At 38.0% G+C, this 26,977-nt stretch overlaps 2 protein-coding genes across 8 annotated transcripts in view; both read right to left on the bottom strand.

The window, feature by feature from the left end:
- The window catches only part of LOC137967902 (cyclic AMP-dependent transcription factor ATF-7-like), a 32,816-nt gene extending 19,150 nt beyond the window's left edge, over window positions 1–13,666 (bottom strand). The window contains exons 1-5 of the mRNA XM_068814500.1: window positions 13,397–13,666; window positions 13,136–13,232; window positions 5,434–5,516; window positions 2,551–2,580; window positions 594–1,028 (exon numbers count right to left, since the gene is read on the bottom strand). Of these exons, the coding sequence (XP_068670601.1) occupies window positions 594–1,028; window positions 2,551–2,580; window positions 5,434–5,516; window positions 13,136–13,232; window positions 13,397–13,471 (720 nt within the window). The 5' untranslated portion in view covers window positions 13,472–13,666. The remainder of the gene's footprint in view (window positions 1–593; window positions 1,029–2,550; window positions 2,581–5,433; window positions 5,517–13,135; window positions 13,233–13,396) is intronic.
- Window positions 13,667–17,207: 3,541 nt separating this feature from the next.
- Window positions 17,208–26,567, bottom strand: LOC138013129 (uncharacterized). Of its 7 annotated transcripts, none has more exons than XM_068860117.1 (6): window positions 25,747–25,806; window positions 25,593–25,644; window positions 25,446–25,514; window positions 22,016–22,081; window positions 21,381–21,674; window positions 17,208–19,173 (listed from the first exon to the last, which is right to left on the bottom strand). In XM_068860117.1, exons 3-6 carry the CDS (start codon window positions 25,489–25,491, stop codon window positions 19,004–19,006), a joined length of 576 nt encoding a protein of 191 aa, XP_068716218.1. In that variant the 5' UTR covers window positions 25,492–25,514; window positions 25,593–25,644; window positions 25,747–25,806; the 3' UTR covers window positions 17,208–19,003. The 7 variants fall into 7 exon arrangements, with proteins under 7 accessions (XP_068716218.1, XP_068716219.1, XP_068716220.1 ...); XM_068860116.1 differs by having other exon boundaries at window positions 17,209–19,173; window positions 22,016–22,198; window positions 25,747–25,805; XM_068860118.1 differs by lacking the exons at window positions 25,593–25,644; window positions 25,747–25,806 and adding an exon at window positions 26,213–26,567.
- Window positions 26,568–26,977: the final 410 nt, after the last annotated feature.

Genomic DNA, 26,977 nt, shown 5'->3' with positions numbered 1-26,977 from the left:
GTAACATACAATACCCTACAACGACCAAAATCGTTGCGAGACAAGTTGCAGGAGCTGTTGCCGAAAGTAGAATTAAGTTCTGCCAAGAGAAAATGAGGGGACAGAGACGGAGGCTCCCGGTCCAGCCCTTGGGATATGTCATGTCCACGAAAGTTATTTTTAGACGAGCGGAAGTCTTTGTTCTAGCGGAAGTCTGTCTTCCGAGACGTCCGCATGCAGGCCAACCTCGGTCTGATGATTGAAAGAAAATTAATATTAATCAGCCTTCCACGTGCACTGCCATTTTCTCTTTTCACTAAGAACCTGTGAGCGAGGCAAGACTGCATGCGGACGTCTCGGAAGACAGACTTCCGCTAGAACAAAGACTTCCGCTTGTCTAAAAATAACTTTCGTGGACATGACATTATTCCGGCCAACGCCCTGAGCCTCCCTCTCTGTCCCCTCATTTTCTCTTGGTTCTGCCAATATTCACCTCGATTTCAGAGAATGATTGTTAATTATATGCTTGTTACACATAACTCGGCTTATTACAAGTACAATATGTACAGCTGATTGTACTTGCAAAACCTTCCAAAGAAACAAAAATCACAAACCTGTTTGGCACTTCCTATAAAGGAGGGAGGACTACTAGCATTGGGACTAGTAACAATGGCTGGAGTGGGGATGGATGGAATGGGCATAGCACTGCTGGCAGAATTTGCACGGCTTTGGATATGACTTGGCACTGGAAGAGCAGAGGGCACCTGAGCATCAGGTGCTGCTATAGAAGCAGGTATTGCTGGAGGGATATGAGGTGGCACACGTACAAGCACTGATACTGGAGCAGTGAGTATCACTGACTTTTTAGTTTCTGATGCTGCTGTTGTTTTTGTAGTCTGAGAAGGAGTAAGTGGAGGTGGAGACAAGAGAACCTTTGACTCAGAGTCATCAAGCACAATGATATTTTGCGATGTGGCCGTACTGTTGGGAAGTGAGCTGTGACCCGTAGGCAATTGAGATGTGGGATGAGCACTTGAGGAGTTAGAAGCCTGTAGAGAAAAGAACCATTAACACTTTGAAGCTTGCCTGATTAGAGCTACATGTATCTACTTCGATAAAACAACTTACAACACCAATACTTCACATTCAAGTCTGTATAGAATTCTCTACATATATGTGATAGTTCATACGATTTCAGGGACAAAGGTGCTGATACAGTCCATTATGCTAAGCTTTCATTTGGAAACAAATGAGGAACAAGTACAGTGTGTATTCTGTTTTTACACTTCAGAACTATATTTTTTTTTCTAAAAAGCATTTTCGTGTAATAAGTTTTCCAAAAGAAGAACTCTTTGCATTCAAGTTTAATAGGGCCCAGCTGGCACAAACAGTGTACATGTACATGTAAGTAAGTAAATAAGTAAACAAAACTTCTTATTTTAAGGTTAAATACCTAAGTTACAGTGACCACATGTAAGGATTCTCAAAAAAAAGCAAGACTGAAACACATCATTTTAAAAATTAAATTATTCACACATCCCAATCATTTACATGTACCACAGTAATCTTCCACAGTACCTGCACCTTTGTCCCTCATATCATGTGGCCATCACATATACAGTAAATTGTACTTTTTACACGTCAAAATGATTTCAACAATTGTAGGTTGATTTTCCATAAGGTCGCAATAGTAGCAAGTATGATACGTAAATACTGTAGGAAACAGACAACTTTTTTAAGACATGTTTCGGCATGCTTATGCCATCAGTTTAATGAGTTCCTAAGTGTGAACAGTTATAAAGTCTACGGGTAGATGAAAAATTTATTACAATATGACGTAATACAAAAGCGGGAACTATTTACATGTACATAGGTTAGTATTTACTAGGTTGATTATTTTACAGATCCAACCATCAGACTGTAATGTTTTCTACCCATATAGACCATGGTGAGAATTAGCCCTACTAATGGAATTGGGCCCACACAAGGACAGAGAAAAGCTCTGACCAGGGTGGGAAATGAACCCATGACCTTCAGGTTAGATCACAGCTGCTCTACCGACCGAGCCACAAGACCAGACGAGAGCAGGCCGCAAGAATTTACTGTAAAATGTCAATGTCAATGAATTTGTAAAATTCCTGCGGCCTGCTCCCATCTGGCCTTGTGGCTCGGTTGGTAGAGCAGCGGTGATCTAACCCGAAGGTCATGCGTTCAATTCCCAGCCTGGTCAGAGCTTTTCTCTGTCCTTGTGTGGAGTAGTGCTAACACTCACATGGTCAATATGGGTAGCACTTCACATTACACTCTGATGGTGGGGTCTGTTGATATAATTATACATGTAAGTGCTACATGGCCAACGTTTGCAAAAACGTAACCCCTCTCTGTGATTATTTTATAATTTCTTTGTGTCTGGTATTCATTATCACATATAAAATTAAGAGACAGAATTACAAATCAACCTAGGTTACAGTATGATCATTTTGCCCTGACATGAAATCTAACCTGTAATGTGCACTGTATCATGCTGTACAATTATTGCTCAGATGTGAATGTATTGAAAAGAGTCCTTACCTGGTCTGGTACAGTTGCCCTCTTGAAGTCCTAAATTAAACATAAAAACTACAACATCTGAGTAGAGTTTTCCCCCAAAATCATTGTATACACAGAATAAGCAATTTGAGGGAGAGAAGTAATGCTTTCTCCCAAGATCAGATATATTACCCCTTTAAAAAGTGTCACCAATAATTGATGCAATGCAGACGATCACAAAACTGCTAGATCATAGCATTATCTGCAATCATACGAAATCCCAAATCAAGTGGATAAAAACAAAGTTAACCAAAATACTGACTATGAAATCGTGGAAAGCAATAACAACTTGCTGTTGCAATTCATGTTGAATTGATGTTATTTTATCGTCCATCATCTTTTGTTTTCAGTTCTAACTCAATAATAAATACATAAAATTAAATTATTTGAAATGTTTGATTGGACCACCAGACCAAAATTTGTCTTTAACATCACCTTGGCATGCGTCTCAATAACGACACACAATGACAGATTATTGTTAACTTGAAATGTCTAAAATAATACAACTTAGACTATTAAGTGCTTTAAGGGCTTTTGTAATAATTATGGTTAACAGTTTATTGATCAGTGAAAAAATTTAATAGGTTTGGTTGAAATGCTAATTTTACCTAGAATTACCACATTCCATAATAGTGTTTTTACATACAGTACATGTACCATGCTTTATCAGGGATGTTAATAGAGGCCGTAACTCGTAACACCTGTTACGGCCGAGCTGACTTCATGTTACGGTTGAAGATGTTCATTGTTGCAGGTACAAAGCGAAATTAATTTTAAAAGATTACCTGCTGAAACAAATATAATTGTCTTGGTGTCTTGCCTCGTTTCGTATCTACGTCTAGATTGTAAAATCGGGTGATAATTCATAAACGTTTAATCCCTGTGAATCGACCGAGTTCTTGGAAGCCGTTTACATACGCCCGCCATTTTGAAAGCAGAGATGGCCCTGGTGACATGGTTGTGCGCTGCTTCTACCTTTTCTGAGAGACAATTCTTACCCTGACTAACGAAGTGGATTTGCTAAATGAAGAAGGTGAAGATCTTGAAGACGAGATTTTTACACAGCAACAAATTAAGGACGTTTGCGCCAATTGTTTCTGCGCATCCTTACTGCGCACGCAAATGCACACGCCACGTCATACACGAGCGCGCGCCCTAAGTAATAAAATGAGAAATGATAGGGCAAAAGGCCTTGGCTATAGCTTTGCCTGGATTTAACGCTCTTGGACGTTCGGTGACCCCTATTTTTCTTTCCAGAAACGGATTTTATTTACAATTATCTCCACGTTGTCCAAAAATGAACAAAAAATCAATGTGGGAAGTTAAAAAAATTTCAAGATTTCTGCTCACGGGACATCAAATCCTGCCATCTTGCGGCTGCAAGGCGCGTGAAACTGTGGTCGCTAAATGCGAACTTGATCTTTAAGGAACCTCACCAGTTGACTAAATTCACTTAATAAGTCCACTTAAACAATATTTGGCAGAGAACATTTCACTTCAAAGATTTAATTGCAATATATTTGGGTTTAAAGACACTGGCCTTATTCGCTAACGAAGCCCGATTTTGTCACATTTTGGGTGTTTTTCCGGGCATGTTCTCTCCAAAACGAAGTCGGTGACCCCTCATTTTTTTTTACATTTCTGACATAACTAACTCATTATCTTACAGTGGTAAAAGTTTCAGAAAAAAATCAATGTTGAAAAATTTTCGCGCGAACGTCCTTAAGTCCAAAAAACATGTGCTCATTTGAGGGCTGACAGTGAGGATGAAGATGACTAAAATTTATTTAAAACTTTATAGCACATTTTCATTCCAGGTTTTTTTCAAGCAAGTCGTTGAAAACAAACTGTGATTAACAGATTGTAGAAGTGATGTGAAACAAAACTATGTGCTATTCTGTTGAAACGTTGATGGGTCACATTCAGGAAAAAAACATGTCCGAACTGGCAACAGGTTTTACACCATTCCAAGAATGATGTAGTTCCTTTTAAATGAATGAATTTCTTTCGAATGACGTGAATATTATTGGTAAACTATAGTGTTCAGAAGATAACTGAACAGTTAAAAAAAACACCCACTTTTTTAAATTAACATTAACTTTATTCATTTAATCTTTGTGAAGTGAGGTGTATGAAAAGTATGTAAGTTAACTAATATGAAAAGTGAGGGTTATTATCACTGAATAGAATTTCCTTTTCATGCATCAGAATACAGGAAAAAGCACTTCCAGGGGTCTCTATACGTCAGGAATGAAACCGTTATGAGCGGCGCTTAATTTAGGGGAGAAAATGAAAATTTATTCTCAAGTGCTGACGTCCTCCATAAAACCTCAACTTTGGCTATTTCACCTTGTTGTTTTGCTGACGACGGCAAAGAAATGGACAAAATTGAAAAACGCACGTGCAGGGCGTGCAAAACTATTGTTTTTCCCTGCTAAATATGCAAATTTGTGACGTTCTCGTTGCCGTCGCCGTTGTCGTTGCTAAAGCTCCCTAATAAATGCTACGGGAGACACCTTTAATGAAACGGCTGCTTAAAAACTTATTGACATCCCTGCTTTATTGTACATGTACATGTACTGTAAGCATGTTTTCTTCAAAAATGGGCTTTTTACAAACACTTTCCACAGTTAAGATACATGAATATGCATAATTTATCACATTACAGTAGCTAGTATACAGTCATGTAGAGCTTAAAGAGCAAATTTAAAAACAATTTTTATCAAACCATTGCATGAGTACTGTAAAGTACCTGTAATTTCAGACAAAAATCCCATTCCTTATGTCATAACTACAAAGTGATGTACCGGTACATGTAAAGCAAGCATTGACATTAAAAAAAGCAAACTACTGTATGATACAAACCTGATCAAAAGGATTGTCTAAGTCCTGAAATAAGCCTTCTTCCTCACAGTTCCTTAGGAATCGTGTTGGTGTGGGTGTCTGATCTATAATTTAATAATTGAACAACTCATGCTACAATTTATGCCAGCTAACATAATTCTTTTCAACTATACGGTAACTGCACAACTACATAAGTTACAGTACATGTATATAGATTTTTTTCCTTCATACAGTACAACCACCTTTTCTCAACATTAAAGTCCAACCTTTAACAATAAAGTTACTGTTCGTAGTTTGGTCTATGAAGTACAGTGTAACACACAGCACTAAGAGAGCACACCTGCCAGTAATTCGACTCTACACAACAGACAGTTCAGAAAACATTTTTATTCAGATAAGAATCTGAATAAAAATTTAATGTCAGAATTAATACTGAAGATTACAGTCATTTCTTTCTTTCGCAAACCAAAGGTGGCATAGCATAACACTGAGTGAGAGTACTTTGAAATCAGTGTACCATTGACTAAGCAATATTATTGCAGTGTGACTGAATATTCTTCTTCATTCAACAATAATCTAATATTACTATTATTTTAACTATTATTGTTGTTTGAGTTCTTTTAATTTTCCAGAGCTCCTTCTTTCTCAAATCTTGGTCCTCAATGCTTGATTCTTCATTCTATTGACTCAAATTGACTGGAACTCTATCAAGGGTGTTACAGTGCAAACTACAGTTATCACCAATTGATGACTAACACTGGAGAGCAGGTTTTGAAAGTAGAAGAAAAAGAAAACTGCACTAACAATATTGCCAATCACTAACTGCTTGACAACAAAGCCAACAGAAGTGACAAAAAGTTCACTAACAAGAAGCCCATCAAAAGATGAATTGAAAGTGCATTGATTACTATTCACTGTACTTCAAAGCCAATAACATCATGGCTCACATTACTTGAAGTTACAGACAACTAATAACATCACCAATCACCAAAATCTGAATGCAAGAGATCACTTAAAACTTCAACAGGCAAGATCTTTTTAAGTCAGAGCCAATTTGCAATGAAATGTGACTGGCATAGGCCCCAAAGGGTGACTCATTTGTTTTGCTCAGTTTCCTCTCAAAAAAGCACAAGACCCACACCAAAACACTGAGGTGCTCAATAAGGATCATGTTTTGTCCCAAGAACACATGTAGACAAGAGCAGTGATAGGTGTTCTGGAACATAATTATTTGAAAATTTTTAATATCCTTTTATAGCAAAACCAAATAATATACATGCACTGTAGCTAGATAAGACATGTTTCCAAGTAATACATGTACATAATACTGTTCATGTATCAGTATTATTTATTATATGGAGGAGAGTGTTTTACTGGGAACTAAACCACTCGTAGATTCCATACGCCACTACATCCGGGACCCGAGTGGCGTATTTTCCGTATGTCACCTTTGTGAGTGTTGTATCGTTCAATGACGTCACGATTCCCGCCTTTTTTTCCCGCCTTTTTTATAAAGCCCAGCCATATTTGTAAAACTTGACTACTTTGAAACACAATAAAATCGGAATTTATCAATATTTAGTCTCCATATAATGAAAAGAACATTACACGTTGGCGAGAAGATATGAATTTTATGTTCTCGTGGCAAAAACAATATCTCACGAGTGAGCGAAGCGAACGAGTGAGATATTGTTCTTGCCACTCGAACATAAAATTCATACAAATGTATCTTCTCGCCACCGTGTAATATCCTCTATATATGTTGTGGTTTAATTTAGTTTTTGCTTTGAATTTTTTTTCAAACCAGTTTAATTTTTCTAACTGGATTTTTTTTAAATTAACTGTGTAAAAAAGGGATTTCACGTTTTTTTTTCTGGGGGGTTTTAGTTAAAATAACAGGGGCTTGGTTTTTTTTAGGGGGTCTGAAAAAATTTAGATACATGTAATTATCTTTTCTTGCATTCTACTCACCTACCCCTCCCTGATCTACACCAGTACTCTATCTTATCCCACCCTTCCTTCGTACATGTACCCCCAAATCTATGCCCACCCCCACTACACAACACTATTCACAGACATTATTTTCATAGGTGTACATGTATTTCTCAAGACCTTTCTGTATACTCACCAGAACTCCCCTCCCTACATGTACCTCTGGCCCTGCTGCCTACTCCTTAATCCACTAATGACCATGCAAGCAATTGATGCAACTTCCTCAGCATAATTTATAAATAAAATTACAATTTTATTATTCACTCCAGGCCACTCTCGGTCAAAACTTCGTGCAATACAAAACCATAGCCACATAATTATGCCAGAGTCATGCCAACGCAATTACATAAATGAAAATCAAATTCCATACAGAAAATAACAGAGGATTTGAAAGGCCACCAAAGACAGAAGACTGATTTTTACAACAACCCCAAACATTTCTTGAAAGAAAAAAAGAAAGGAGCAACTCCACCTTTCAGGAAAACAAGGATCAATGTAAAGCTAAAACAATTAACTAAATGGAACAACAGATGATAACTCGAAGGAATTACAACAAGAAAGTACATTGTAGTTCCAAAACTGGAATAATAACTAATAACAATTTAATATCTTATATTACGCGAGTTACATAGAAGATGCTCACTCGTGCATTACAAACTGAAATATACATTGAATTCTAAAACACTACAACGATTGATATATATACATGTAAATATAAATACACACCTACCGTATTTACCAATGTATAAGTCGACCTTTTATGGCCTAAAAAGAAGCTCCAAAAATCGCCCTCGACTTATACACGGGTCAAAGATTTTGAGCCAAGTTCTAGCTAAGTAATTTATTCAAAATTAACATAATAATGTTGTCTTGGGCGTAACGAACGCAATGGACAAAAGCCGACGTACATTGTAAAAGACTTCAAAATGAATGACAAAGACTTCAAAACAAATGTAAGCAATTCCAGTTGAAATAAAAAAGGATTTGTCCAACTCTAAATTTTAAAGATACTCACAAGCACAAATATGAAATAGACACTGGAAATTTTCGTTTTCCAAAGGCGGAAAGCTCTATAAGGCATTTCTGTTTCTTCGAATAAAACACGATCGTTCAACGGCTTAGTAACCTGGCGCAATACCTCGCGTTTGCGTGCAAGCATCGTCACTCGTGTTGGCGTGAAAATGCTGGTTGGTAATGATTGTTTTTTATTCTTTATACAAACCTGGCAGATTGAAATGCTTTTCTAAACTTCGTATTGTTTCATTTATGAGTTTTGTTTTGTTTGTCATTTGAGAAATTGTAAGTCAAGGACCAATTAAACCTTGCACATTTTCGCATCGTTCGCAAGTTATTTTCAAAGATTGACTCCTGCTTCTGTGATGTTGCATTGTTCTTATCCTCTAAAGCCCTTTATCCTTGAACAACGAAACAGGTGAGTTTAAGGTTTACATGTTCGATTTTCAGAGAACTTTTTCGAAACTCAAGGACAAAACGCCCGCATATACAACAGCTGCTGAACAACAAAACTATTAAGAGCTCGAGGCCCTGATTTTTTTGTGTATCCACATTTCCAGAAATCGAAGAATACAAGATTAGTGTCCCATGAACATTTGACAAAGAAATTAAGAAATTGCGTTTTTTGCCATCAAAAATGGGGGGTCGACTTATACATGGGATCGACTTATACACGGGTAAATACGGTATATATCTATTAAATGGAATTTTAAGCTGTTTAAAATTATATAACAATGTTTAACCTCAAGATTAAAATTAACTACAAAACTCAGTTGTAAGCCTTCCGAAAAAGATAGGTTTTAAGCTGAGGCTTAAAAGTACTTATGTTAGTACAAGACCTGATTTGTAAGGGTAAAGAATTCCATAGTTCTGGCCCAGCCACAGTAAAAGAGCAGTCACCAAGGGTGGATAGAGTTCTTAGTGTAGTTTGCTGGAGTAGAAATCTATCGTTATTAATATTTTGTTCTTAAAGAGTATCTGGAAGGAATCTTGTGCTTTAAAAGTTCAGATAAGTAATCAGGGGCCGTTCATTTAACGCTTTGTAGCAGAGAAGTAGAGTCTTGAATTGAATTCTGTGATTAATAGGTAACCAGTGTACATGTGGGTTGAATAATGAGAGAGTAATAATTACTGATCAAAGTGTTAAACATTGCAGATGATCCTTGCGGCAGCATTCTGAAGTTTCTGTAGTTGGTATGCAGGTAGTCCATACAAGAGACTGTTGCAATAGTCGAGCCTTAATTTAAGTCTGGGTACAACCAGGGCTAAGAAATTTCCTAATTTTCCTAATATTATATACACTGTAAGTGATAAAAGGTGGTCTGGCAGATCTTATTAATGTGTTTGTCCACCTTTAGCTGATTATCCAGCCAACAGCCGAGGTTCTCAACTTCACTGCTAGGAGCAATAATTATTGTATAATTGCCCACCGTCAAGGAGTCGATGTTGACCATTGCGAGTTGCAGTCCCTTATGTCCGCAACACAGCTTTCCATGGCCTGAACAGCGGCCAGTTGTTCATCATCAAAGTTGGCATTAAAGGAGATGTACAATTGTGTGTTGTCGGCGTATGCGTGTACATTAGGTAGATGGCGCTCAATGATCTTAAACAGCTTGCTGGTATAGAGGATAAACAGGAGAGGTCCAAGGCAAGATCCTTGAGGTACACCATACTTTGTTCCAAATTTATTGGAAGTTGCACCATTGATCGAGACAGAAAAGGACCAGTTGTGCAGGTAAGTTTTAAACCAGGACTGTAGGTGTGCTCTGAAATACCAAAGTCAGTGTAAAGATGATTGAGCAAAATAGAGTGATCCACAGTGTCAAAGGCTGCACTGAGGTCAAGCAGTACAAGACGGGTGGCGCGCTTCTGATTCATATTAAGGAGTATGTCGTTTTGTACACAAAGCAGGGCAGTTTCTGTGCTGTGGAATCTACGGTATGAGGCCTGGGCTTTAGGATAGAGTGCATGCGCAGTCAAGCGATTGTGGGTTTGACTGAACACTGTTTGCTCTACCAGCTTCGAGACAAAATTAATGAGAGATTGCTGATAGGATGTAAGTTGATGAAAATAAGCTCTGCTTGTGGCTTCTTCAACCTCGGGTGAACGTCAGCCAGTTTCCAGTCATCATGGAAGTGTCCAGTTTGCAGTGACAAATTAAGCATTCTAGTGAGTATCGGTAACAGCACATCCAGGCACTCCATCTCAAGGGGGGTAGGCATGGGATCAAGTGAGCGAATTTCCAACTAGAAGGCTGCATAAAAGCGAAGTTTAGAAATGAAAAACCACAAATCTTCAACCTCAGAAATCAGGTAGGTAAGAATAAAAAGGCAAAAATAGCGGAGCAGCCAGCAGACTGTGACTGTGTAACTCCTCGTCTCTGTTTATTGCAAGTCCTGTCCCAAGCACACAGTCTAATTTCTCACAAAGGTCAACAAATTACAGAAGAGTGGCTTCAAGATATTATGCAGAAATCAGCCACAACTTTGTCAAAACATCCATTCCATGAACAAAAAATGCCTAAGTGCCAATGGCAGCTCCAACATTCCTCTCTTTGATAGAGATCAACTTGTCTTGATGGTAAAATTAATGTCACCCTTGCACACGCAAAAAAATAACTGGGATGGAAAACCATTATGCTTGAGTAGTGACCAAATTTTGGAGAAGTCCAATGCCTTAAATGTACCGGTATTTCTCCAACAACAGTAAACCTGTGCGGTGCTACATGTACTAATCTTCCTTTTGATCATTTCTAAGACATTTCCTTCACATTCAGCTTGTAAACAGGTCATTTTGCAAAATGAGTATTTTCCTTTCAAGAAAAATTGTAGTTTATTACTATTAATACTAGTACATACTATTAATAATACCATTGTTACGTTTAATAGTAATGTAGTTACTTTCCAGTTGTATACTGCTCTATTTAATTGAAAATACAGTATGAGAGACAAATATTTATGAATCTTGTATTGTACAAGTTACAATGTATATTACCAAAGGAATGATTGAAGAATATCACTGTTTTTTCTTTATGAAAAGTAGTCCTACCTGTGAAAGACAGAAAAGGGTTTAGCTATGACGAAGGGCACTCTAAACATCAGCCCTCAACTTTCTTTACAGTTGTCAATTTACCAAATCAACTGAGTTGATAAACCCTTTTCTTTATTTCACTGCCCACTGGCACAGCACCACAGCTTCTTCATAATCTAACTCCTTTATCCAACATGTGAAAGAATGCTTCACTCGAACCAACCATGAACCAATATTCTTAACCCAAAAACCAAGACAACAGTTGTTTTAGACTGAACACTGCAAATACCGGTAAGTGATTACTCCAATCACTACAATGCATGCCAATCTCTTACCTGGAATGCAGGGTCTGACATTTGCAGACCGCAGACTAACTCTAACTCACAGTAAAAGCTAATCGTTTAACAGCGCTATTTGTAGCCAGTCTGCAGCTGTCATACACCTCCTGAAATGCTAACTGTTTCAAATAAGTGCGTAAATCTAATTGAGAAATACAGGCAGTGTCCCTAACCTTACATGAAAGCTACATTGTAACCATTCAAAATAAGTGCTCAACCCTAATCACTAAGCTGAACATTTAAGTAAGCACTAAAAATTATTGTTCACATGCAAAAAATAATTATTATTGTCTTTGATACCATCACAGACAACAATCCATCATAATAATCTTAAAATGATTTCTCTCAGGTTTTTTCTATAAATACTCCATAAAATTAATTACAGAAAGATATCCAAACATGTTAAAATGGGCAGCGTTTTAAAAAAAATTAAACTGGTTTTAAAAAAATTAACTGGTTTTAAAAAACTCCAACCTAAAACAAAATTAAACCACAACATATACAACAAGATATTACATACAATGAAAAAACACAACCTTGGTTCTAATCACACAACACAACTTCTCTCAATTATCACAGAATTTGCTGTGGTCTGGAAGGGCATTGCAGCCATCTCTCAAAAAGTCTCAAGTTCAAATCATACCATGATGAGCCTTTTGCTGGGATAAAATTAATATTGATTGCATACCATGTGACTTATGTCTAGCTGAGTGAACAATACATGAGAAAATAAAGAAGCAAAAATTTTAAAATAAATTATAATTTAATAAGATGTACAAATGACAACTGGCATAGGAAATCATTATGCAAGTGCAGGAAAATTGTGGCCGAGAAATAAATTTTAAAAATAAGAAGAGTCAGAATCCTTAACTCGTGGCCCCGAATTCTGAGTAAAAAGCCCAGATTCTGTCCTAAACTAAACTGTAGAATACCTGGCCAGTTACTGTATTTGTATATCGATGGTGTGTTATATGTGGTTCTTCAAGTGATACTGCTCGAAGAACACAATAGTGTCCAGGTACTCTGCAGTTACTCAGTATCCATCATTACTAGCATATTCATCTTAGCATCTTTTATAGTCGGTGTGATACTGTACCTCACGATTTTCAACTGGATGTGGATGGTGTACAAGTACTTTTCCCGAGTAATATTCGAGCTTAGGCTGCTCACGTAATCTTCCAACATACAACATTAGTAAGCTTAACAGCCTACTAAGACTTAACAATTAATACGAACTTATAAATTTATTGCCATTTCTAACACAAACAATAGTTTATACCCGAAATGACTCACGGAAAAAATTAATGTCTGATTATTTTTTTCTAATTCTAAATAAATTCAACCATTACCTGCCACGGAAAGGTCCGATCCTTTAAGCAAGCCGAATTTAAGTGTAAGCTGGTGCTTTTGTTTGTGTCTTTCAAGATGGTCGTTGTTAGCAAATCTCTGCGAAGAGAAGGGTGAAAAAATAACTAAAATAGCTAAATGTAGGCTTACGTCAGGTTGTGAGGCCAACACAGGTGACGACATCACTATAAAATTAAACCAGTCCCTGCCAAACTCCCCCAGGAAGACACAGTCTGGAGAAACGGCAGACAGAAAACGCTTACCTGTCCACATCCAGGAGCCGTACACTCAAACGGTTTATCATCACTGTCCGACATTTTGAATCCGTCCTTCTTCATTAGCCCTCGCAATTCGTTTCGTCAACAAGCTCCAGCAACTACAAAACGTCCACACTCTCAACTTCCCATTTAAGGGTCTCACCCCTATCCTTCTTAGACCGTTTAATGTAAAAGAAACCGAAAATTAAGCTCCAAAAATAGTAAATTTAAACAACTCCGTCCATCGCGTCCCTTCCATGCATATTTTTGTCACATGACGTAATTACACAGCAGCGGACATGACGTCACCGAACAGCCTCGTCTAGGTGTTCACGATTTAAACTACTTCCGTTTGGCACTTTTTTGATTGGCTGGTGTGAGAAAGTTTTCATTAATTAGTCTGACATGTGAGTACGTGATTGGCAGAATTGGTCCAACTTACGGTCATTCCATTTGACCAAAATTCGTAGGTTTCGAATGGAAATATTTTGCCCCCACTGCTAAATACAAAGCAATGTTGGCGCGTTTGTTCAACTTTCGTATTCAAAGATTGACTTAATTTAAGGAGGCTTGAAAGAGTTTCTCCTTTTTTTAAAACAAATAAACATATTCTGTTTTTAGGTACAGTTAGGGTAATCATATCAAGACAAAATTTGGCCAGGGTATTATGTAGCCATCATAAATTTCTCACATCACATTTTCCTCCAAAATAACGTCACCAAGGAAACGATATAAGGCATTTCTTTGAGCCTTAAAATCAAGATATATTGTCTTCTTTGAAACAACGGGACTGTGAAATCTTCCCGTTCAGCGTTACCAGATAATGTTAGAAATAATCTCTAAAATATTTAAAATTCAACAAAATCTGTAGGTCAGTTTTTGTCGCTAATTTCGTTTTTCACCTACAGAATTTTTTTTACATTTGAAATACAAACGTTTTAAATTAATCGAAGCTAACATGCAAAAAATGAAAAAAATTCACCGTCCGGAAGCAAAGATATAAGCGAGTAAAGTTGAAAAATCTGGGAAAATGAGGGGGTTACAAGATCGGCATTTACGCATGCGTCATCCGCTCATTCGAGTGTACGCGCGAGTGAAGCTACAGGCCAACAGAAACGGATTTAAGTGACCATTAAATAGGGTCTTAAGTAATTTTTTGAAATCTTCTACTGTCTGAGGTTTGAAGTGTTTTCACTTTTGGTGGTACAAGTAATATCTCATCGTTTGATCTTAAGTTATATCTTGATGGAGTTCTAATGGTGATCAGTTCTGATAGATAGTCAGGAGTTAATCCATGAATAACTTTAAATGTAATTAATAAGATCTTAAACTGTTCAATTCTAGATTTTACAGGAAGCCAATGTAGTCCCGTTAATGTTGGTGTGATATGTTCAAATCTTGGAATATTACAAATAAATCTTGCTGCAGTGTTTTGCACCCTTTCTAGCTTCTGAAGATGGATTAAAGGAACACCATATAGGGCAGGCTATTACAGTAGCCCTAAGCGACTTGTAATCCTTGCGCTAATCAGAGTCTTTGTGAAAGAAAGCGTCTAATTTTCCTTATGTTGTGTACATAGTAGAAGGCAGTTTGACAGACTTAGTTGCGGATCTAACCAACACCCTAAGTTACGAACTTCGTTAAGTGGTTTGAGTAGGGCATCACCTACCCGAAGATTATCAACATTGATTTTTGCCAGTTGTTGTCTTGTACCGATAATGATGAACTCTGATTTTGCAACGTTAAGCTTGAGCTTATCGGCACCATCACTAAGCTTCGCTAACCGACATACAAAATCAATCCTCACGGGAATCTAACCAACTGAATGGAAATTTCTGGTCTGTTAACATCGACAATGGCTTCCTGAATGGTGTCGTTTTCATTGACCTTAAAAAGGAATTCGACACTATAGATAATGAAATTATTTTACGCAAGATGTCATACTTTGGGGCCAACCAGGAAACTGTCATGTGGTTTCAATAGTACCTAAGCAATCGGACCCAAAGATGTAACGTAAATGGAAGACTGTCAGCTCTTCGCACTATTACTTGTGGGGTCCTGCAAGGCATCATATTAGGTTCCTTTCTTTTTCAAATGTATATTAACGATCTCTCTAACTGTCTCCAGTAGGCTTTCAGAGAATCAGGGGCACCCAACGGGAATATAGTTCAAAACAACTTAAACATAGCATTGTCAGACGTATTTCAGTATTTAAACGGTAGATATAAGCATATTTTTATCCCCTAAAAATTTTTTATCTGTTCGGATTTCCTAGCTGAAAGTCTAGTGATTCGAAAATTATAGGGATTAAAAGTTACTTTTCCGAAATTTTCAGCCAGAAAAAGGGCTCCCAAAAATTCTAGGTGACCTTTTTAGGGTAAAAACCCGTTTAAAAGGGCAATTCTACCATATTTTAGATGTTCGAAAATCCTAGGACAGGCAGGCAAGCAAGAAATTTACAACAAATGTTCCGAAATTTCTAGATCTCAAATCGTCTTCCGAACAGATCGTACTTTCCGAAGATTGACGTTGGGTGCCCCTGGAAAATGTTCACTGATACCAATATAACCCTACTGAACTGCAAAAACTTTAACAAAGATTAGACTAGCAATAACTCCCAAACTCAGTAACCTTATGTTAGCTGAGAACCAACAGGCTGAGTTTAATTAAATGTGGCTAAGATAGAGTTAATAATAATTGGATATAGGCAGAGATTAAACACTCAATGTGACGAGGTTGATATTCGAATTGATCACGAAATGATCAGGAGAGTAGATAACTCTAAATCCCTGGGTCTTACCATTAATGATCAGCTTTCTTAGTCAAATCATGTAGACGAGATATGCAGGAACGTTTCCTTGCATATAGGAGTCTTAAAACGAATACGACACTTTATCTCAACTAATAGTGCACTTCAAATTCATAAAGCCTTAATATTACTGCATTTTGATTATTGCAGTCCTTTCTGGGACTGCTTAAGTGGCCAGCTGTCGAGTGATAAGCTGCGAAAATTAAAATCGCGCAACCAGGGTAATTACTAAATTACCCTTTTATGGATATGAGCTCTATGCTCCTTGAATTTCTCGACGCTCTTAAGTGTGAGAAGCTGTCTCTTCTAATTATGTATAAAACAATTCATAATTTTGCCCCGGAGTGTCTTCAACACCTTTTCAGTCAACGCATTGCTGAATATAACTTAAGAAACTTGTAAGGCAAACTTACTCTGCCCAAGCCAAATACTAATTATTTTAAATGAAGTGTCTGTTATAACGGGGCCTGTTTGTGGAACAATTTGCCCCAATACTTAAGAAATACTGAATCTATTGGGCAGTTCAAACGTATGATTAAGCAGATATCTGACATATCTGATTCCCACACGGCAATCATGTAAAACAGTTGTAAAGCGTTTTTTACTTTCTCTTTTTAGCTTAACTGATAATTTTCACTTACTTACTTCCTTAGTTACTTGCTTCCTTACTGACCAGTGTCACGTGACAATATCGCAGGTTCAAGTTTAGAGCTTATCGAGGTCAGCTGGGGTTTTTTTAAAGTTGACCGCTGATCAGGTACTGTGTTTTGATTGGACCGCAGGCTCAAGCCATGTTAACATTGTAAGAATAAATAACGTGCGAGCCCCGCTTTTAGGCTTCGCTAAATCTATATATCAATAATCGAAATAAAGAAAGGTTTTGATTCAGTGTGCCCATTCAGCGATTCTAGGATTACAGAAAAAAGCAGAGGAAAAGTTGTAAAACTAGAACTCGTTAGGCAAAGGAAACGATGACTTGAACAAGTGGATAAAGGAGATGATGAGGAGTAATAGTAATAACAATAACAACAACAACAACATCAATAATAACAGACTGGACATTTCGTACTTCACTTTATAAGCTCGAGTCATTTCAAGATACGCGATGTGTTTGGTTTCAAGTGGCGATTTGTTGAGCCCCAGGATCTCTGGGACTAATGGTTTCCATTTGCTCCGACAACAAATGGCACTACTGCATTACATTTTATCAAATGAACTCCTTCTCTTGTTGGATATGTATTTTTAATATAAATTCTCTTCTACCGTTTAGTTTGATCAAATTTTTGTTTGTCATCCTTTTCAAAAATTTAATGGATAATAAAGTGCCACACGATTGTCAATAACTATGTAACCTTAGCAGTTAATTCATAGCTTAAAGATATTGGATATAAAGGAATAGATAAGACGCCAGTTCGTAAAAGTTGTGACTTGTATTCATATTTTGTGAAAGGACGACCTTTTAAAAGCCAATTCCTTTTAAGGCTGCCTTGTTTTCTGGATCTCCTTCTCACTTGCTGAAGAAAGTTCATGATTGTAAGTATAATGTGCAGTTTTGCACAGTCATGCTGTGTTCATTTCCTTCACTTTTACACAACTTCAGGACTTCAACTGAGCATCCAACTGCTTTTACATGAATAAACATTTTTCGGCTAACTTTGTTCTCTCCACTCTACTCGCCTCACCGTAGTGAATGATGATCTTTTTACTCGTAGGCTAACGGCATCCCAAAAAAACTGTAAATACATGACATACAGAAGAAGTAACTTAACTGATTAAAGTGTAATGTGAAGTGCTAAGTTTCTACCCCATATGAACCATGTGAGCGTTAGCCTTACTGATGAAAATGGGCCCACACAAGAAAAGAGAAAAACTCTGACCAGCGGGTGGGAACTGAAGTAACTTCGAAGTAACTTTGTACATGGAATGGCCTTTGAACAATAAGATCACACGAGCGACATTTCATCTTGTTAGGAGAACAGATGACCCATTCAGGGAATCTACTTCCTCTTGTTTCTTGTATTTGGGAGCCCTACTGATTGTTTTTGTTCTTTTTGCCAGCTTATCGTTTAGTTCACTTTAATAGCAAGTGGACAATAGTTTGAAAGATGAAACACAATAGCCTCCATAGATTTATCCGTAGAGACTCTTCCGATATCCATCAGAGTTTGTGTGCTCGGTAGGACGTAAAATTATGGAATCTAGTTCCTTTATTTCGTACGAAACATACTTTTATGTCACTTCAAGTAGGTAAATTAAAGATTTGCTACCCACATGGCCCCATTTCCTTTAAGTTAATATTTCATCCTGTTTTTGTCCTATATTATGATGTTAAGTAAAAGATCATTAATCAAATGATCAGGGCTTCAGTGTTTTATTATAGGTACCACATGTTAGGTGCTTGTACATGGAATTCACCCACTCATTGGCTCAATTTAGAAAGATTTCTCTCCCATACAAAGCATCACTTTTCAAATCATGGACTCGTATGATTTCTGCTGCAAGCCAACTTTTGCGTCCGTTGAGCCCTCGCACACTGTTCATGTAGGATTTTTTGGTTTATCAAACTCTAAATCGGCATCCCCCTAGGCCCTTGTATAGAATTTCTTATTTGGCATTTTTTGGGGTGTATAATGGACGAATTTCATTTTTCGGATATGAAATGTGTGCCGTGAATGTGCATTATTCTGTTGTGCCCCGGATAGGTCGTCATAGCTATCTGCTGTCCGAAGATAGCGTGAAAAACTGTCTCTGGTACAGGCTTAACCAGCTTATGTACATTAAAAGAAATGATGACTATGTCTTTTTTACAATAAATACACCAGAATCAGGGTTACAAGGCTGATGCCGAATGTACTCCATCCTAGTTTGGTAATGTGACCTGTGTTCCAGGAGGAAAGAGCAATGGTGTCATCATGATGAGCAATCGAGTTACATCCACTCCACTGGCAACATGTGAAGCACCGTTTCTCGTGTGCTGGGAGAAAATAGAATGACAAGATAGTAATATTTAGCTAACAAAAGTTAATGAAGCTGTATTAAAATATTAACACTGTGTTAGTAATAAAACATTGCCTTGTTAATAAAACATTGATAGAGCGAGTTTCAATCGAGTGTCGTAAAACCAAAACCAAAGTAATTACTTTGGCCAATCAAAAAGGACGGAGACAATCCAGTAAACCAATCAAAACTCGAAGTAATTACACGTAGCCGACACAAAGCGCGGGAAAATTTACACGCACGAGCCACGATTGGTTTTGGTTTCACTTCTGGTTGGTTGAAAAAGTGGCGGGAGAACTTTGAACCAATCACTGAGTAAAGTAATGCAAAACCAAAGCAATTCGCTAATTGCTTTCGACACTCAATTGAAAATCGCTCTAAGAGGTGCGTTGGTGTAGTGAAAAGCCGAGTGTTTCAAACAGCAGACGAAATTAAAACCCCTTAATTATTACTATTGAGGATGCCCCGCACACGGTGCTCCAGGTAGACCAATAAAATACAATCTCGGACAAAATTGCGGAGAAAATTCTGCTTTTGGACTAACTAAAATCACAAGTATGAAAAACAAGCGTTCCTTTTGCCCTCCGCGCCTTCCGAATAAATATTGCTGGACCAAACAAAGCATGTCGAACCTGAGCTTATCAACATTGGTTGTGGGGCAGAGGGGGGAGGCTGCTATGATGCCATATTTAGGGGGTAGTGCGTAAAATAACAACTGTTTTTAACATTCTCAACCCATTTTGTCCAAGACTATACTGATCCAAGGGACGACCGCGATGGAAAGGGATGATGCGTTGACGATGACAGTGTAGGTAAAGGTGATTGAGATGGAAATGATGATGAAGAGTTTAATTAAGTAGAGACGATGAAGCGCGGGTTCGCGGGTTCTGGAACGTAATCCAAATATAAAACTGTCCGTTATTGTGATAAATTCGCGATAACTCCAAGTCGTTCGGCATGGAAAGTGTGTATCAAACTGGTATGAACAAAGTGGATGCTTGGAAACAAAATTGAAAATTTATAGTCAGGTGCCCGCGTTCTTCGATCACACAACCTCAAATTTAGTCATATCACGTCGTTGTCAAGGCGAGAAGGGCTAACAAATTTACCAAAAGATAAAACGTATGCGCACGGCGAGCAAACCCCTTGTTTTCTTTTTTCACTAAGGGAAACTGCATGATAATGATGAAGACGACGACAGCGGCATCGACGAAGACGAAGATGCTTTCCGAGTACAAGTACTCTGATTTTTGTGGAGACCGCAAATCAAATAAGATGAAGCCAACTGCTGTTTTTTTTAGAGAGGCCGAAACCGGAAACACCAAGGAAATTTTTACACGACGACATTTAATGGCTACCAATAAAGATACGAAACTGTTACGAATGTTTGCACGCAATCCGCGACTCTTGCACTCCAACGGCGGACGTGCTGTGTCCTTTCTTTCGTTGATGGAGATGACGAGTAGTGTAACCGATAGAATCTGTATCACAAAGACCACATCATTTTAGCTGTTCACGGATAACATATTGACCGCCACGAGAAAATGAGAGGACAGAGAGGGAGTCTCAGGGCGTTGACCGGGATATGTCATGTCCACGAAAGTTATTTTTAGACGAGCGGAAGTCGGAAGTCTGTCTTCCGGGACGTCCGCATGCAGTCTTGTCTCGCTCTCAGGTTCTGAGTGAAAAGAGAAAATGGCGGAGCACGTGGAAGGCTGATGAATAAATATTCATCACGTCTTTTCAAAATGCATGCGGACGTCTCGGTAGACAGACTTCCGCTAGAACAAAGACTTCTGCTCGTCTAAAAATAACTTACGTGGACATGACATATCCCAAGGGCTGGACCGGGAGCCTCCCTCTCTGTCCCCTCATTTTCTCTTGTGACCGCTAATTACGGCTGCCCGATTTTTGGACTTGTGAACACTGGTTGTATTTGGTTTCAGATCAGCGGTTTCCAAGATCTATAAGCTGTTTTCTAACAGAGTCCGCAGATTTCTGGTCCTCAAAATGCAGCACGTACGATTCGGACGATTTTTCCTTGAGAGAAAGCCTCGTTGAACGTGATCAATACTCGTCATCTCCACTCAATAAATAAGTTAGCTCGTCTGAAGAGAAAAAAAGATTTTCACTTTCTTGGGCTGATCCTTGAGAATTTACATTTACAAAATAGTTTCTACGTACCTTTGCAAGGCTTTGCTCTCGCCCTCTGGCATTGTTTATGATTAGCACATCCCATGTTATAATGAACTTTGTTGTCTCTTTTCGTACTCTTTGTAAAGCAGATATTGGAAAGTCCATTGTCGCATCTCTTAAGAGTACGTTTATGAGTGCATTCTTCGTAAGTAGAATTCTTAGGACAGTGGTGACACATGGGATACATTTCATGAGCGGGATGCAACACGCTTCCTCGTTGATAGAAGATTTCAATGTCATCCTCAGGTGGATTGTCCTTGAGTAACGCCGGTTCAACCATCGCTGAATGGCAAACAATATCAGGATAATAAGAGAGCAGTAATCCAAAACAGAGGGATGGCTTTTTGGAGGATTGGGCAACCTTTTATGTGATTCCTTTTCTGCATTATATGTAACCCAGTTATCTTCTTTAAAGTTGTTATTAAGAGGTCTGGCCACGCAAGCTGATCTGATATATATATTGTTACCCAGCCATCAAGTTCACGATATCAGTTAAACTATGTAGTCACTTTAAACATTCGACACGACCCTTTTATGTACAAATATTTTTTGCCATACCTGTGATGTAAACAATTTTTTACATAAATATTCCAAACCTGTAAGATTACACTGTAATCAGTTACCTTTAGTGGTATTTCGCTTTGTCTTATCATGCTGCGTGGATTTGTTTGTCTTGTTCCCTTTATCACCTATCAAGTCAACAGTTTGTTTATTCGGGAACAGGAAGAAGGAAATGGTATAAGGGTGAGGCTCCTCCTCTGTCACATCACTTCCACTCGTCTGTTGTACTTGTTGTGCGTCAACGACTTTGTGAAACGAAACAACGAAATGTTACGTCTTTTGTTTCTATGTGACATCTTTAACTGAAAAGTAACCACGACGTTATAAGATGTTCTTTTTCCTACAATTCAGAAGTTTCTTGGCGTCCCGTCGTAAAACTAGTTTTGTCACAGAGGGACAAGTAGAAGTGGAGCCCCGCCCTATCCACTAAAGGCCGTTATTTCTTTCGTCAAGAAACCCCTGCATTGAGGCCCTAAGGAAAAATTAGCGTGAGCTGAAAAGGTGTAAATCTGCGTTTAAATTTACAGGCAAGTGTGTAAGTATGGTCACCAAAAATACATGCGTTGTAATTAGCCGGTGGATTATTTTCCTATTGTAAAATTTAAAGTTGCAAGGAATTTCTACACTAACAATTCTTTGAATATAAAAGTCCAAAACTAGACATGTAGAAACGTCTGAAAATTTTGGCTTGTTGCGGCCTGGGATGGTGCATGTTCTCAGTTAACCACTTGGTTTTGAAAAGTAACCAAAACATTTTTTGAAAGGAGTTTATTCCGGTTATTTTCTTAAGTGCGCCCCTTCTAGGCCTATAATAGATCAAACTGTGGGTACGTTCGTCAAAATCCCGCTCTCACCACTCGAGCAGAACCAGCTAAAGGCAACTTACGAAGGAAGCCATTTCAGTTTCTGAAACCGATCTTTCTATTTTAAAACCCTTCTTTTCAGAACTCCATGGTCAATTTACTGACAACAAAATCATCGGCATGCTCGCGAAAATGAGAGACGTGGCTCATCTTGCCCAGTCACCTTATCGCTGGCAACCACAACGTGGTAAAAATATACCCTGCAGGCACCCAAATGGTTGCTTACCGTAAGGATAAGTCTTTTTAATTAAATCCTGGCTAAAGATGAGATTCCTTCATTTATTTTAACAACTTGGGCCGGGGTTATGCTCGATTCAATAGACCCTTTCAAGGTTTTTGGCGCCATCTTGGTTGGGGGACAAACAAGGCTAAATTTACAATAAATGATTTGGCCGACTTTGACCGCTGTAGCGCCGCTAAAAAGAGACGGATTTACACAGTGAAAGTGTCTTTTAAAAGACATTTATATTGAGATTATTTTCATGAAATATAAAGATCAGATTCAGGCTACAACGACCATAAACGAACTTTGAAGATTCCATGCAAACCCTTCTAAAATCATCACGGCAAATTGCCGCGAAATTAGAAGCAACATGAGAAGATTGATTTGGCCTTATTTCCTTTTGAATGAATGATATCAATAAAACTATTTAAAGTAGTGGCAAAAATTAGAAATAAGCATCTTTTTAGCGGCGCTACAGCGGTTCAAAGTCGGCCAAAATCCCATACATTTACTGTAAATTTAGCCGTGTTTGCTCCCCGACAAGATTGCGGTCAAAAACCGTGCAAAGGTCTATTCATACATACATTTATTTTCTTTCTATGGAAAAAAGCGACAGCAGTCGATCACCCGATCAACCAGATCAATGTGGCTGCGAAAGGAATACATGTCGACTCTGATTGTCATTACGCCAGAAGATCAAATTCTATTAGTATTAAGCTTGAAGATACTTGAAAAAGGTTAGAGTCGGCTTAACCTTAGCGACGATCAGATAAAACGGTCTGTAGTATAAAACTACCTGCGGTTGATGAGCACTTGGTTTGAAATAGATTCGAAAATGACTTGTTGTTGTATTTCGTATTACATGTATTTCGTGTCCTAGACCATGTTGTAATTTGTTTGTTTACTACGCTGAAACAAAGGAAAAACTCGTACAAAGCCGGAGATAAGAATGAAGAAGTGAAAACTAGGATTTCTGAGAACGAAAACGAGTAGAGTCTAAATTATTCCATATAATGTTCACGAATGAAGAGTCCACTTCGAAGTGTCTTGATTTGAGAAACACACACTAACTAAGCAACAAAGGACGTTTTCCGGGTTTCCATAGGCTCATCTAAACACGAGCGGGAGTTGGGAGAATTCGAGACAGTTGTGCTAACCCGAGACGCACTTGAGGGTTTGCATAACTGTCCACAATTCTCCCAATTCCCCCAAGTGTTTAGATGAGACTATGGAAACACGGAAAAAAAGTCATCTATTGCTTTTACAAATATTTCTTAAAGATAATTTAACAAATGAAGGAAAATGCTGTTTTTTTTTCCTTCTTGATTTTCTTGACACACGTTCATATTTCCTACCAACCAATCAAAACGTGCGTCTGACAATACATAACCAATCAAAATTCGTGTGATGTCACAGCCGTGTTTCCATACTCTCTTCTAAACATAGTTATTGACCAATGAGAGGGCGCGTACTATCCTAATTATTTTATAATTGAATAAAACACTGAAATCCTTTCTTTCTTCTCAAGTAATTTCAAAACAATATCTTCAAGTTCGTCCGCAAATCATTTCTTTTTTCTCATCGGTCAGCTGAATCTGTGAACAGTAAAAATTTTCTGCTTGAATACACAAAAACATTATTCACACTATTGACTTCTATGCTCTTTTCCGTGAGGCAAACATGTCATATGGTCAAAGTTTTACTAAGATATCAAAATTTCACCAGTGTGTTTAGTCTGACGGCTTCCGTTTTGACATTCAACTTGCCAAACCATGATTGTCTGAGCAGTAATTTTCTTTGGATCGAAGACGTTAACCTCTCCTTATACCTCCACTGCGCACCTCAAAAAACTCGAATTGAGACAGGAAGCACTCGCCAAAACAAAGGAATAAATGATTCCCCAAATCAAAGACACTTAAATCTGTTTTTGACTCGGGCAGGGATTCCTAGCTACGCCTGAACAATATTTTTGTCTTATCTTCAGATTAATCTCTTTAGTGGATTTTTGGGCCTCTTCGGTAATTCTTGAAAAGGAAATCTCTCTGCTGAGAATCTACTATTCAACCGGTCAAAGAAGTGTAGTGAATTCCTTTAGTAGAGTGAATGACCGCAGAAATATATATATCTACACTTACGTCATGTTGAGATCATGTTTAACTGTATTAAGGAAGACGGACAAGCGATTCTAACTTTTGACAAAATTCTCGAATACAATAGTCTCATTCAAAGCTAGACCTTTAGTGGGAAATAAGAAAAGCGGAAATACACGGCTAATATCAAATATTCTCTTGCCGTCATTGCGTCACAAGTAATTGACTTAAACCTCCTCCTCTTTTTCATGTAACTCCTCTCCAAAATGAATTAGACCATAAGAATGTCTAAAATAGAATTTAATCTCCTACTTACCAAGTGCGAGGCAAATTAGTAACCCGACAAGGGTCATGCGGGTCATATCAGCCTAGGTACTGCTGCAACCTAAGACGATATGAAAATAACCAACAGTCAGGCGGTGACTATCAGAGTGTGGAAGTGGAACGCGGTGCTGGCAGGTACCTGACTGATACCCATTTGACCGATCAACTGTCGCCAAGCAAATTCTTTTCACCTTAAATAAATAGTTTTTTTTGTTAACGTAACTTGAAAATGAAAGACAAAAAATGGAAATTTAGCCTCATGTTTTAACCAAGTTAGTAGCATTTTGGTTTACCTTAAAGCAAAAGATCTTTGAAACTTATATCTGGAGCTCAAGGTCCTTATGGCATGCATGACCGGAATACACTAAAATCAGCTTGACTTAAATTTATGTTGGCTTGATCATCAAATTCCCCTGTGACCTAATAACAGCATAAACGTGAAGATAGAGATGACAAAAATGTCAGAAAATTAGAAATTAATGATACGTTGGAAATAAAACAGGATATTGTCATATTTTTAAAATACGTCTGTGAAAGCAATCACTCCTAAAATACTTAGGATATAACCCCAGCCACCAAAAATCATTACTTGCCTCTGAAAAATGATGTAGTGCAACCACGGCAACTTCAAAAATAATTTTTAAATGTTAAAGTCAAAATCTTAAGAACTATTTGAAAGCTAATTCCTTAATTTTGTAATCATGAAACTCATGCAAACGTTTAATTTGGGGCCTTTTAAATATCTCAGAATTTGCCCACCTCTTGCGTCAACTCCAATTTCCAGCAGTTTCCTTGCAAACGATTCCCTTGGTTCCCTAATGACAGTCATATTTTGTTGATGATCATCATGATCGTTTCGATAGTTACTATTTTTCGGCTGGTTCCACTCGAACGAATAAACATGTCGCCCATGAAGCTGTGATGTTTAATTACTCCGGTCCCCTCTTCCTAACACACCAGCTGATCATATAATATACACACTTTCACAAAATACTTCAATGAAATTTTCTTTAAGTTAAATTATTGCATCTACTGAATTTGGTAACTAAAAGAAATGTGTCCTTGATTTTGAAGGAAAACCAAAATGAGACCAGGCGTTTTAGGGTGACGAGGGAACCTTCCGCTACGGCCCAAGCCTACAAATAAGAAACTAGAAACTAGAAAGATATCAAGTTATACATTGAATTCCCATAAGTTCCTAAATTACATGCTATGAGCGGCACATTGCCGGAAAAAAGCTTCGCTTAAAGCGTTCAGTTTTGCAACTTATAAGGGATGGTCTGTCTTTGTTGCGAAGGGAGCGGCCGTGCACCTGCAACCGAGTCGGTGGCACAAGATCGCGAAGACGGGACTCGGGCTCATTCATCTTTATAAATAATTTGCTACACAAACCCATACACACCCGGTAGTAGCCAAGGCCTCTTAGTAGTGCAGTGAAGGAAAGATGATGCGCAAGGCCCGTTTCTGCACTCGCTCGATGCTATCTGATAGTTTAACCGGGAGGGCGTTATGCCACACAGGACA

The sequence above is a fragment of the Montipora foliosa genome, chromosome 8 (assembly GCF_036669935.1).
Source record: "Montipora foliosa isolate CH-2021 chromosome 8, ASM3666993v2, whole genome shotgun sequence".
NCBI classification, from domain to species: Eukaryota; Metazoa; Cnidaria; class Anthozoa; order Scleractinia; family Acroporidae; genus Montipora; species Montipora foliosa.
This window is presented reverse-complemented; position numbering and strand designations above follow the sequence as displayed.